The sequence below is a fragment of the Muscardinus avellanarius genome (genome assembly GCF_963383645.1).
Source record: "Muscardinus avellanarius genome assembly, chromosome: 3".
Taxonomy (NCBI): domain Eukaryota; kingdom Metazoa; phylum Chordata; class Mammalia; order Rodentia; family Gliridae; genus Muscardinus; species Muscardinus avellanarius.
The window spans coordinates 33759084-33773622 of record NC_137788.1 but is presented as its reverse complement, the minus strand read 5'-3'; the positions used below and the strand labels follow the sequence as shown (position 1 = coordinate 33773622).

At 44.2% G+C, this 14539-nt stretch overlaps 1 protein-coding gene across 1 annotated transcript in view; it reads right to left on the bottom strand.

The window, feature by feature from the left end:
• Positions 1 to 13062, bottom strand: part of SMAP2 (small ArfGAP2) — a gene marked incomplete at both ends in the record, with an annotated part of 49841 nt that extends 36779 nt beyond the window's left edge. The window contains one exon of the mRNA XM_080691164.1: positions 12960 to 13062. Coding sequence (XP_080547290.1) covers positions 12960 to 13062 — 103 coding nt within the window. The remainder of the gene's footprint in view (positions 1 to 12959) is intronic.
• Positions 13063 to 14539: the final 1477 nt, after the last annotated feature.

The following is a 14539-nucleotide window of genomic DNA, read 5'->3' as shown; positions in this document are numbered from 1 at the left end:
AAAAACTGTCAATCCAAATGTCTAACAATTGGACAAGAACTAAGTAAATAATGACATATTCCCATGATGGAGTACAATAAAAGTATTTAAATGTTATTAATGTGCTGGGCGTAGTAACCCACTATAATCCCAATACTTAGGAGCCTGGGACAGGAGGATCACAGGCTTGAGGACAACCTCAGCAGCTTAGCAAGAGTCTCAGCAACCTAGTGAGACTCTGTTTCAAAACAACAACAACAACAAAAAAATTTTTTAAGGGCTGGGGATGTGGCTTAGAGGTAAAATGCCCCTAGGGTCAATCCCTAGTACCACACACAAAAAAGATGTTTGAAATGTTATAAAAATGATCATGAGCCAGGCATGGTGGCTAACATTTGTAATCCCAACATTTGGGAGGCTGAGACAGGAGGATGTGGGTTCAAGGACAGCCTCAGCCATTTAGTGAGGCCCTTTGCAACTCAGTGAGACCCTGTTTCAAAATAAAGAATAAAAAATAGGGCTGGGGGGGTAGTTTGGAGGTAGAATGCCCCTGGGTTTCATCCCCAGCACTGCAATAATAATAATAATAATAATTATTATTATTATTATTATTATTATTATTATTATTATTATATTTGTTAAGCAAAATAAGAAGGGTATAAAATCAATGGTGCTGGGTGTGGTGCTCCCAGAACTTAGGAGGCTGAGACAGGAGGATCATAGTTTTAGAGTCAGCCTCAGTAACTTAGCAAGGCCTTCAGCAACTTAGCAAAACTCTGTTTCAAAACTAAAATATAAAGATGGGGCTGAGGGTATAACTCGAAGGTAGAACAACTCTGGGTTCATTGCCCAGTGCCACAAAAGTAAATAAAATACATTACTGTGATATGCACTCAAGGAAGTAATGTGATGAGGACTATGGGAGCTTGTGCATCATTCTGCTTTTCATATTTTCCAATGACTTTTTCCATGAATGTGGATAACTTTTGCAGTCAGAAAACATGAAGATTCTGTGACTCTGCTCTTTAAAGAAAAAACATTTACTATTTAGATAATAGGCACCCCTACCTTTCTACTGCCCCAAATCCCCATAAGACAAAGTCCAACTGGTCTGGGAGTCTGTTCCAATGACAACGAATCTTTTTTTTTTTTTTCTTCCTTAAATGCATGAGAAGTCTAATGAAACTGGGACCTATTGTACTCTGCTGGAATATGGACTCTTGATTCGATCACTTGTGTGAGCCTGCCTCTGTTCACAGACAAGGCTCAAAACCAAGTAGAGCTCAGCAGCGCTAAGTTGGAGTACTCCTGGTTCCATAGCTGCATTTGAGGAGACTTTCTTGCTCCTTTAAACAAGCTGGGAATGTTCATCTAGCAGCCGCAGAGAGAAGGTCTGTGAGGGAAACAGCTGCTCTCAGATCTCAGTCTGCAGCAATTCCTCTAACCAAACTCCTCATGCCCACTCTCAGCGCAACAGGGTCAACTGAGCCCCGTTCCAAACAGCTACTCTCTCAGTAAAAAGGCTTTCAACACAGCAGAAGAGCCTGAATCTTTTAATTCTTTCTTTTTCAAATCAGCTGTCACACTCAAACTGGCTCCCATTAGCTGTGCTGTTCATAGCTCTTCTGAAGAAAAACATGATGGTAAAAACAGGGAGTTTCCTTCCTATTTCTTCACTGAGGGCTCGGGTCACTTGTCACAAGAGCTAAAGTATCAGCAACAACAAAAAGACGACCCTGTCCCTCCCCCAGAAGCTCCATACGGCAGCACAAGCTATCGTTGCTTTACACAGAAGATCCTGTAAGAAATTATGTTTCAGAGATAAGAGAAAAAGCAACCATGTAAACAATATTAAGACAAAAATTTTAATTCAAAGCAAGAAACACTAGAGAACTCATTGCTAAATTCACATTGGGGACTTCCAGTTACGCAGAGAAGAGGAAGTAGAAGTAGTCAAACAACCCAAGTTGTTCGTGCACTTTAACTTTAGGCAAATGATACCAAGTCACACTGTAGGACTGACATGTAAACCCACATCTAAACATGCAGCTCCCCAGTGAAGGTTTGGAGAGTTATGGTCTTTTCCATCACTAGCAAATGCTGCAAAAAACAGTATGGCATTTTGTGTGTGTGTGTGTGTGTGTGTGTGTGTCTGGGATGGAACCCAGAGGCATTTGACCTCCAAGCTACACCCCCTGCCCAATTTTTTATTCTTTATTTTGAAACAGGGTCTCACTGAGTTGCAAAGGGCCTCACTAAGTAGCTGAGGCTGTCCGCGAACCGCGATCCTCCGGTCTCAGCCTCCCAAATGCTGGGATTACAAGCGTGCGCCGCCACGCCAGGCTCAGTATGGCTTTTTGAAAAAATAAAAAGACAAGACACTGTATTTGCTCCAATCTCTATGCAAAGACAGGCTTATTACCTATAGCCGGCAGTCGTTCTCTCCCCACTTGCCATTTATATACATCATTAAATGGGAGCATTACACATTTGGTTTTGGGGTACAGAAAAATGACAAAGTCTGAGAAATCTAGTATTTATTTATTTATTTATTTATTTATTTATTTATTTATTTGCGGGTCTGGGGATGGAACCCAGGGGCATTCGACCTCCGGGCTACACCCACTGCCCTATTTTTTTATTCTTTATTTGAAACCGCGTCTCACTGAGTTGCAGAGGGCCTCACTAGGTAGCTGAGGCTGTCCACGAACCACGATCCTCTAGGTCTCAGCCTCCCGAATGCTGGGATTACAAGCGTGCGCCACCACGCCCGGCTTCTTATTATTTTGGACTAAGAAATTTATTTTTTAAAGCTCTGACTTGATATTTTGAAAACATCAACAAAGTATATTCTTCAAGGGGGCTTAGAAAATTTAGTACTTCAACAAACTGTATTCTAAGGCCGGGCGTGGTGGCGTACGCTTGTAATCCCAGCGCTTGGGAGGCTGAGACAGGAGGATCACCCGGGTTCGAAGCCAGCCTCAGCTACTTAGTGAGGCTCTCAGCAACTTAGCAAGACCCTGTTTCCAAATAAAATATAAAAAAGGTCTGGGAGTATAGCTCGGAGGTAGAAAGCCTCTGGGTTCCACCCCTACTACCACCAAAAAAAAAAAAAAAAAAACCTGTATTCTACATATATTTAAGAGTGAACCAGACTGCATAAAGGAAATACACAAATTGAGGAGAAAGAGGGTTTCATTAACAAAAATTGTCAGAGAATCACTTCACTTCATTATTGGAAAATGGAAAGGAGCAGTGTCACGACCCAGTGAGTGACATGTCACTAAGGTAGATTCCAGGGCAAGTCTCAGCCACATAAGAGGGAGGACGCAGGGGAAGAGAGAGGCGGACACACTGACACCTGCGGGCCACCTGAGCTGATGGGTGCCCACAGCTGGAGGCAGAGCTGCATTGGCCCCGGGGCTTCCTCTAAGGAAGGACCTGCTGTTAGTAGGCCATATTCACAGCCTGTGGGGAAAGACAGGATCCAGAAGAGCAGGGTAGGGAAGGAGAAAGTTTGGGAAAGAAAAGACTCAAACACAGGAACAAAAGAGGCTTCAAAAATGCATAGCTGAAGCCGGGCGTGGTGGCGCACTCTTGTGATCCCAGCATTCGGGAGGCTGAGACTGGAGGATCGCGGTTCGTGGCCAGCCTCAGCTACTTAGTGAGGCCCTCCGCAACTCAGTGAGTCCCTGGTTCAAAATAAAGAATAAAAAAATGGGCAGGGGGTGTAGCTCGGACGTCAAACGCCTCTGGGTTCCATCCCCAGACCCGCAAAAAAAAAAAAAAAAAAAAAATGCATAGCTGAGCCAGGTGTGGTGGCACACACTTGTAATCCCAGTACTTAGGAGGCTGAGACAGCAGGATCACAGGTTCACAGCCAGCCTCAGCTACTTAGTGAGGCCCTCTACAACTTAGTGAGACCCTGTTTCAAAATAAAGAATAAAAAAAATAATAGGGCTGGGGGTTTATCTCAGAGGTAGCATGCCCCTGGGTTCAATTCCCAGTACCTAATAAAAGAAAAATATCTATATCTAAACCTTTTAAGGCAAAAGGGCCTGGCTGGAAAGAACTGATATTCTGGGAAGCAGTTGGATAATGCTTTTTTTAAATGCCAAATTACATTTTCATTATATCTGTGCATTACAGTAACACTTGCCAAGAGGAAATTAACTTTTTGGAGAAGAGTGGAAAACAGTGAAACCTATGTGATTTTTACAGTTAGTGACTTAAACAATGAAAGTCTCTTATCTGTGGTCTCTGCAGAAAGTAACAGCCACAAAGCTGACATGCTCACACTGCACTGAAACCTTCTGCTGGCCTAGTTCCACCCATTCCATTAATGGAGCTAGGGCCCCAATGCAGGTGACCTGATTGACAAAAAAAGCACTTCTAGAAAGTACTGGACTTGTAGCACTAACACTTCCATAATCAAGAAGAAAACCAGTGGTGGTAACTTGGGAAGCCCTGCCTTTAAACAGAGCAGCAGCAATCCTTATTTGACAAAATACTTTTCAAGTTTAGTGGAGAAGAAAATCGATACACCTCTCTCTCCCAGAGCTAACCTATATGAACTTGTGGGAGAAACCAACCAACCAAAAACACTAGTCAAAATGATGTATGGAACCAGGAAAATTAGCCCTACCACAGTTACCTTAACTCTCAAGGGAAGAGGACTAAGCTGCACCGTGTTTAAGGCTGATGTCCCCAAAATCTTTCATACATCTTCTGTGCTTTTGACTCAGGTCATCTAGCGGTAAATGGGACAGCTCAGTGAAGATGCACCGTGCATAAGCCCAAGACATGCCACAGCTGGAGGGTGGGAACCTACTTCCTTGAGTAACCAAATGATAAAACATTCCTGGCAGCGGTCAGCAGTCAATACAGATTCAACAGAAACCAATTCACCTAGTCACACACCCTAATTACACCGGCTATGCCTGAGTTGTTACATTACTTCCTAGGACTAATTACTGTTTTAGCAACAGTCAAGATCCTTTAGAAGCACACAAGGCTGTATCTGCCTAAAAACCCTTCCTATCTTTTTTTGTAGTAACTCCAGGGGAAAAGATTATATGTTGGAGATGTTTTAAGTGCCCATTGGCCTTGGATCCTACTGGCTTCACTGTATCACAGGGAGCTGCGCCTCCCCAGCTCTCTTGTCGACTCATTTCTGGATAGCCTCCCTCAATAGGAGGTACTGGTGGGGACAAGGGGCAAGAGGAAGGCAGAAGCCAGCTTCCTTTCTCCTGGGCCTGGGTTCTGGCTACCAGTGGACAGCCCCTCTTTCCATGCTGCGACCTCACACCAAGGCAGTAGGGCTTCGGGCCCTCGGTGACACCAGCACCTCTGTTTTCTTTGGGGCCGCAGTTGTTCCCAAGTATTGCTAACCCCTGGGGCACCTCACCCACCTCTCTTTAGTTTCTTAGCTCTTCTCTCACCTCTGAAACCAACCTATTCTCTATATGAAATTCTCTCTGCTTATATGACCTACAGTAATTTCTGTTTCCTTGACTGGGGGGACATTTTAATAGGGACTTTAAAACTTTTTTTAACTTGTTTTTCAGGAAATAGTTTTTCTAAGAATTTAAATGAGTATTCAAATAACCTATAGCAGATTTCTTCTAATGAAGAAGAAAAGATTTATAGGTGAGAAGATCTGTTCATTCATTCAAACCAAGATGTGCTGAGAGCCTGGTTTGTCAAGCCCTATCCACTGCGGGGAAGACCACGGTTAACAGAGCGGGACCCAACCCTGCCCTCCTGGGCTTATACCCCAGTGGACACGTGGCAGATCACAACCTACAAAATAACCAATGCAGGGCTACTGATTTAACAACCGAGGAATTTGGCAAAAGTGAAGTAACGTTAAGGCGTTCTCCTCTACATGGACTTGGTTCCTACCTTTTCAACGTGGTAGGCTGAACTGTCACATTCCAGGGGCCAGTGCTGAACGTCTTCAAAGTTAGCTATCTACTTAGCCTGGCTACTGGCTCCAAGAGCAGTACAACTGTGGTAAGGGTCTGAGCAGGCGCAAGAACTGAAGTTAGGCACTGTGCGCTTGGGATGTAAATCCTATGAATATTCTATGCACATTCTCGCTTGGCCTCATTTTCACAGGGGTTACCATTTGGAGAAAGAGAGTGTGACTCAGTTCAGTAAGTGACTTTATCCCTTTCGCGATGGCACAGGTAGATTCCGTCAACATAACATAGAAAGCCAGCGGTGATGTACAAAATGAGTAATGTGTTACAGTCACCGATTGCATGATATTATTTCTGAAATGGAATTTTTAGGCAGAAGAACAGAAACAGACAATGACTCATGAGGTGAACAGTTATATAGACAACTGTGCCCAAGAAAGCTGCCACCTACATACCATAATGACATCAGATGAAAAATGCAGAAAGAAGGCAGTTTTCTGATTTATCTGGAAACAAAAGCTTCGCTGAAAAGTAGACCCAAAAAGTGAGGCTGTGGCTACCTGTTTGCACATCCCAAGTGCTTGATGCGACGGAGAACACACATCAGACATTCAAAATATGACCTGCTTTAGCAAAGAGTATGTTAGACCTCAAAAATTGGCAGCATCAGCTCTGGAAATGACATAACAGTTATTGCTGGCATTTCATTCGATTTTTCTAAGATAATTTAATGTACTCATGAAGGTACACTTCCATGGAGATTTAGTGGGCACAAAACTCAGACCTTTCTTACTATTCAACAATTAGAAAGCATTTCATACGTGCAATACTTATAATTTATCTAGAGTAACACCATGGGCTTCTCACACAACAGGGAATCTAAAGCATAATGCAGATTCGCAATCTCAATGACCTAGAGCAAGTCAACTATAGCACTAGGATTTTAACTTTATTGACCCCTGACTAGATGCCAAATTCTGCTCCTCACCATTCCCCAGCTTGTGGTCAAAATATACTAAACCAACCAGATATGGTGGCTCAGGCCTGTAAACCCAGTACTTGGGAGGCTGAGACAAGAGGATCACAGATTCAAGGACAGACCCAGCACGTAGTGAGACCTTGCTAGTAGGTCTAGCAAGGTCTCATCAACCTAGCAAGGTCCTATTTCAAAATAAGGCTGGGGTGTAATTCAGAGGTAGAATGCCCCTGAGTTCAATCACTAGTACCACCAATTTAAAACACACACACACACACACACACACACACACACACACACACACACACCATATACTTTGAGGTTTTGCACATTGTTTCCTTTTTCTAGAATGAAAACCCCCCTAAATTCACATGGCAAAGTCCTGCTTATCCTTTAAGAAACAGCCTACTTGTCTCTTTGAAGCCAAAACTTACTGAGAAAGATGTATTTGCCTTCTCCAGTGCTTTCAGCACTCCCTGTGTGCAAGGCCATACTGATAACTACTACATTGCCTTGTTTATTTGTTTTATACATCTGCTCCTATTAGACTCCAAATCTTTGAGATCAAAAGCCTTATCTTTGAATACAAATACTCTGGTAGTGTATCTGACACAAAGTAGGTGCTCAGAAATATTTTCTGGCCAGACACAATGGCACAGGCTGGTAATCTTGGCACTTGGGTGGCTGAGATAGAAGGACCACAGGTTCAAGGCCAGCCTTAGCAACTTAGCAAGAACTTCTTTCAAATTAAAAAAATATATATATAAATGGCTGGTGCCATGCCCAGGAGGTAGAGTGCTCTTTCTTTCAATCCCCAATATAACAACAGCAACAACAAAAAAATTCTGAATACATGTATGTAGTGTGAGATCTCAGGCTTGCAAAGAGTTCTCCCTAAAAGACACAACATTTTGAACTCTTTTTCTCTGCCACAGAATGATGTTCAAAACAAGGAGAACAAATAAGAAACGTAACTCCCAGGGAATAGGTTTAACATGTTGATATTAAAAGACAATTTAATGGGGACTTTGGTAAATTACATTTAGTTAAACTGTGTCAATCTAACCATGACTGTCAGAGTTAAGGTGCATTAGCTGTAACGACCCAGAAAGTTATTTGATTTTGGCGAAAGAAAGGTGTTTAACAACTATAAATGGAGGCAGAACTCCTCTGCTGTCTAAACCTGATGGATTTTTTTTTCCACCTCTCCCTTTGAGTAGTACCTAGAAATATTTTCTGGCCAAGCACAGTGCCATAGGCCATAATGATACTTGGGAGGCTGAGACAGAAGGATCACAGGTTCAAGGACAGCTTTAGCAAGTCTCAAGATGCTCGACAACCTTCCAAAACTCTATTTCAAAACAAAAAATAAGTTCATGTGTGTCAATGTCAACATGATTGACATGATGATGTGAGACTATAATGCACCAATAAAAACATATAAAAATAAAAAACATTTTTTATGAAAAGTAAAATAAAAAGGGCTGGGATGTAGCTCACAAGTAGAATGGTCCTGGAGTCAATTCCTAGTATCCCTTCCCCCTAAAAAGAAAATGTGTTACAGATACAACTAAAATAATTAGAAATTGAGAGGAAAGTTTGTATTCTAAGGAATGATATTTAAGAAGCAACGGCTTATGCCAGGCGTGGTGGCGCACGCTTGTAATCCCCACGCTTGGGAGGCAGAGACAGGAGGATCGCGCAAGTTCGAAGCCAGCCGTGCGCGCTGGCTTAGGAGACCCTGTTTCCGAATAAAAAAAATATAAAATAGGTCTGGGAGTGTAGCCCAGAGGTTGAAGGGCTTCCAGGAACCCCAGTGCCACCAAAAAAAAAAAAAAGCAACGGCTTAGCTATTGGTGGAAAACAAATGAAAGCTAGAAATTATTCATAAAAATTTAAATTCAGGACTACAATTAGAAAATTTCCACACACAGAAATTCCCTGGTCTAATCTTTTATACAAGGCTTAAGATGCAGGAAATATCCAGAGGGCATCCTCAAGGGTATCATAAAGTACCTCTGCAAAAATGCCAGAATTGCCATATATAGGAATGGGGTTTAGCCTAAAAACTAGGGAATTACTGGGTGAGTCATTCTAACTGTGGCTTCCCATAACCAGAGCACTGTGAAGGAATGAAGTTAAAAAGTGAAACTAAGCCAGGCATGGTGGCACACACTTATAAAACCAGCATTCGGGAGGCTGAGACAAGAGGATCCGGGTTTGAGGACAGCCTCAGCTATTTAGTGAGGCCCTCTGCAACTCAGTCAGACTCTGTTTCAAAATAAAGAATAAAAATAGGGCTGGGGGTGTAGCTCAGAGGTAGAATGCCTCTGGGTTCCATCCTTAGTACAAAAAAAAAAAAAAAAGAAAAGAAAAAGAAAAAGAAAAGAAAAGCTGGGAGTGATGGTGCACACTTGTAATCCCAGTACTTGGGAGGCTGAGACAGGAGGATCACATAGGTTTGAAGCCAGCCTCAGCTACTTAGTGAGGCTCTCAGCAACTTAGTAAGACCCTGTTTCCAAATAAAATATAAAATAGGTCTGGAGTATAGCCTGGAGGTAGAAAGCCCCTGGGTTCCATCCCCAGTGACACCAAAAAATAAAAGAAAGAATAAAATATAGGGCTGGGGTGTAGCTTGGAGGTAGAATGCCCCTTGGTTTCATCCCCAGTACCTCAAAAAAAAAAAAAAAAGTGAAACTAAAAAAATTAAGATAAAGCTGGGCATGGTGCCGCACACTTGTAATCCCAGCACTTGGGAGGCTGAGACCGGAGGATCACAGTTTGCGGACAGCCTCAGCTACTTAGTGAGGCCCTCTGCAACTTAGTGAGACCCTGTTTCAAAAAGAAGAATAAAAAAAAAATAGGGCAGGGGGTGTAGCTTGGAAGTCGAATACCCCCAGGTACCATCCCCAGACCTGCAAAAAAAAAAAAAAAAAAAAAAATTAAGATAAAGTTAAGATCAAGCCAGGTGTGATGGCACACACTATAATCCCAGTATTTGGAAGGCTGAAACAGGAAAATCACAGGACTGAGGCCAGCTCAGCAATTTAGCAAAACCCTGTTTCAAAATTTAAAATAAAAAGGCTAGGGATGTAGTTCAATGGTAGAGCTCTTATCCATCATACATAAAGCCCCAGGTTTGATTCCCAGCGCCACAAAAAAAAAAAGGGCTGGGGCTGTAGCTCGAAGATAGAATGCTCCTGGGTTCAATCATCCCCAGTACGGGGGGAGGGAGAAAATCAATTAAGCAATGGTAAAAACCAATGAGGCTTACATTTGAATCACACTAACGTACAAGGTACTTTCATTTTTCAAACTAAGAAAATGGAGCTGAGAAAGTCGAGTGGCATGCTGAAGGTCAGGAAGGTCCCAGAAGCTGGGTGCAGGGGCTTGCCTCAAGGCTTCATCCTCAAGCCTACCTCCCCTTCCATTACTCTGCCTCTTTGCCACTCAAAGGTGCTGTGGGTGGGCTTAGGACACTTCCTAAGTGCCATCAATGCGAGAAGCTGCCTTCCAAGTCACTTAAGAAGTCAAGATACTCTATGTAGAGCCTTGGAACATACCTTGAAATAACATACATGCCTCAGCAACTTAGTGAGACCCTGTTTCAAAATTAAAAATAAGCCAAGCATGGTGGTGTACACTTGTAATCCCAGTACTGGGGAGGCTGAGATAGGAGGATCACAGGTTCATAGCCAGCCTCAGCAACTTCGTGAGGCCCTCTGAAACTTAGTGGGACCCTGTTTCAAAATTGAAAAATAAAATAGGGATAGGGTAGCATGCCCCTGGGTTCAATCCCCAGTATCACAAGATAATAAGTAATAAATAAATAAGTCTGGGAGTGTAACTCGGAGGTAGAATGCTCCTGGGTTCAATTCCCAGTACATAAAAGAGTCATTGCCAAATACATTATAAAAATATCTGCTATAAGCCGGGTGTAGTGGCACACACTTGTAATCTCTGTGCTTAGGAGGCTGAGCCAGGAGGATCGCACAGGTTCGAAGCCAGCCTCAACTACTTGGTGAGGCTCTCAGCAACTTAGTGAGACCCTGTTTCCAAATAAAATATAAAAATAGGTCTGGAAATATAGCCCAGAGGTAGAAAGCCTCTAGGTTCCACCCCCAGTACCACACGCACACAAAAAATGTGCTCTAGGTCTGTAGTCCAGGCTCTATCAACTGACTGCATATTAGTAGATGAACACTCACTAGGGACTATAAAATTTGATTTCAGTTTTCTAAGAAAGGACATGAAAAATACAGATAAGTAAACCCAAGCACAAATATCATTTTAGCTAATAGTTTTCCAATATCTCTTCCAACTAAACATACTACTGATGCAAGTGTTCACCGTCAACAGTATCAAATAAAGTTTACAAGCACGTAGTTACTAGTCCTCATTAAGAATTAACTAGTGCTTCACTTTATGAATCCCAATAAGGCTATAAGTAAGAAGCATCAAAGAATTTGGAGGAAGAAGAGGTGAATCAACTTCTCTTCCATACGCTATATTTTACTGGAATATGAGTAAGTATAAGAACAATATGAGAAATGGGGGAGGGGTGGTAGTAATCATCAAAATGGCATCTGACTCCCCAAATGTAGCAATGCTCACTTCAGTGGGTTGCTTCACTGTGACTCAAGATCTGTCAACTGAGGACAAAAGGGAATTGGAACAAATTCCAAGACACATGCCTAAATTTTAAATTGAATTTTCCAATAAATCTTGCACAAGAGCTAACAAGATTTAACCTATAAGAAATTAAACTAGTCAACATAAACTGTCTCTAAAATACTTTTTTAAAAAATAAATTCTTGCGAATGTAAAAATTCAGGAAACAAGTCTGGGGACCTGCTTTCCTAATGACACATCCCATTTACCTATTTGTAGAGGTCACTAAAATATATTACTAGGTGTCTAAATCAGTGTATCATTCCTCTGACCTCCTTACATAACCTTATTCTAAACTGAATGGCAATCGAGTGAAAGCATGGATTAAGCATTTACTTCCTTTCTCAAAATAGATAAAGACAAGCACATTTAGATTTTCGTTTTATACCATATGCCCAATATGCTACATGGCAAACAACCCCGGTAAATCCACTGCATTATGAACAAAAGTAAATGAATAGTGGCCCCCAAAATATAGCGTCGTGTATCTATAAATGTCAAGTGCAACCATTTCACGAGTAACCAAGCTTTCCTATCATGTTGATTTTTAATTGTATTAAAACATGAATCTCCAAGGACACGTGAAACAAAGACTCGATGATTCTGCCGATTTACAATGATTATATTTCACCCTCAGAAGTGTAATTACAATGGAGGCAAGGATCCCGATGAATTCTTTGCTTCCTTTTCTCCTCTAATTAAATTGATCTTGCACTACAGCCCAAATCTGCTCATTTCTGCCACCACACGCGCATGAGGCCTCCAACGCACTCCACCAGCCAGGGAAGGCCAGGCTGTCTAGAAATCCGCACTGTGTCGCTGCATAAGGCAGCTTTCCCTCTGCACACATCCTGGAAGAAGAAAGCCACCTAAGCATTCTGTCATCTCTCAGCAAGGCTGTAAAATGACAGGAGTTGCTAACCAAATAGCAGGCAGCCACAATCACCACCTTTAAAAATCATTTAAGCAGTTTTCCTTTCTGTCATCTCACCTCTCTCCTCGCTCTCTCGCTCTCTCTCTCTCTCTCTCTCTCTACACACACACACACACACACACACACACACACACACACACACACACGGCACGCACAGTGCAGTTCATCCACAGCTTTGCAAATGAAAGGCTCCAGAGTGACAGTCAAAGTCATTCAGCGCCCTAAAACCAACAATCTCACCTGAACACATCAGACCACTTCCACCCCAGGCCAACCACCGACACACACACAGTCGCCCACACCGAACCCCGAGCTGCAGAAAATCCAGCAGGCTCATCAGCAAGAGTAGCACGCGTGGTCATTTAAAGATGACTCGAGAGCCCTGAGCTCCAGAAACCCCCTCCCCACGCAGGCCACCCATCCCCACGCCGCGGCCCCGCGGCTGGACCCCCGCCCGCCCGGAGGGATGAGCTACCTTTAGACTGGCAGTCCGCGCAGAACTTGTTATCCTCCTCCAGCAGCAGGTTGGCCAGGACCGCCTGGTACCGATCCACGTCCTTCACCGACTTGCCCGTCATCGCCAGGGTGCCGGCGGGGGCAGAGGGCGGCGCGCCCTCTTCGCCCCCAGAAGCCCCCGCCTCAGTTCCGGGGTGAAGACTCCGGGTCCCCAGCCCAGGGGCAGCACCCGAACGGGGAGAGTCCTCTCTCCCCGCCCCGCCCGGAGCCCCTCTCGGATCCGCGGCGTCGGCCCCCCGACTCCGCAGCCCCTCGGTGCGGCGCCCCCGGCGGGCTCAGGGAAAGGCCCAGGTCCAGCGGAGGATGCTGGACCAGGGACTCTCAGCCCAAGCGAAGGTAGCCCTCGGCCTCCTGGGTGCGGGACGCAGAGTCGACACCCCGGCCTTCCTGTCTGCGGGCCGCGAGTCCTGCGCCTCGGTTTCCCCGGCAGCTGCAGCCAGCTCCGCCGCCACCTCCGCCGCCTACTTCCGGCAGCTCTTCCTCTCCACCTCCACCCAGCCCAGCCCGCGCATGCGCCCCCGCCCCCACCGCGCCGCACTGGGCCCTTCCCTCGGCTCCGCCTCCCAGGAGCCAATCCGAGGAGAGCCGGGGCGGGGCTTGTGGGGGCGGAGGGGGAGGACACGCCCCCTGCATGTCCTTGGAAAAGAATGAATGGAGCCTGGCAGAAAGGGAGGGAAGGAAATGGAAGAAAGTGAAAACAGCTAACCTTTGCTGATTGCTTACTGTTGCAGGCGCTGTGCTAAGCACTTTACGTGAATCATCCCAATATAATCCTCACAATTCTGAGTTAAGTATTTATCATCTTTATGTAACCTGACGCTTGTGGAGACCATAAAGTCCTCCTGCTTTTTATTATTTATTTTATTTTATTTTATTTTTGGATACTGGGGATTGAACCCAGGGATATTCTACGTCCGAACTACACCTCGAGCCTTTTTATTATGATTATTTTATTTTGAAACAGCATCTCGCCAATATGCTGAGGCTGGCCTCAATCCCAGTATCCTCTTGTCGCAACCTCCCAAATATTGGGGGTCATAGACATGCGCTGCCACGCCCTGCTCCCCATGTTATTCTTTCCTTCACCAGACAAATGGAAGGGCCAAAGCCCCTAACGCAAGTTAGTGGGACGTCTCACACTGTGCCTCAGTTTTGAGACTAGACAGATGTCACATGGTCCCCGTTACCTCTCTCGATATGTCTGCTTCCACGGATATTCACTAGCCTTCTCCTTGTAACCACTGCCACTTTTGAACATTGTTCTGCCTAGTGCCTAGATGATTTGTTGCTCTATTTATTTGTTTGTTTATTTATTTATTTATTGCGGGTCTGGGGAGGGAACCCAGAGGCATTTGACCTCCGAGCCACACCCTCTGCCCTATTTTTATTCTTTATTTTGAAACAGGGTCTCACTAAGTTACAGAGGGCCTCACTAAGTAGCTGAGGCTGTCCACGAACCACAGTCCTCCTGTGTCAGCCTCCCAAATGCTGGGATTACAAGCATGCGCCACCATTCCCAGCAATGAAACCTTATTTTAA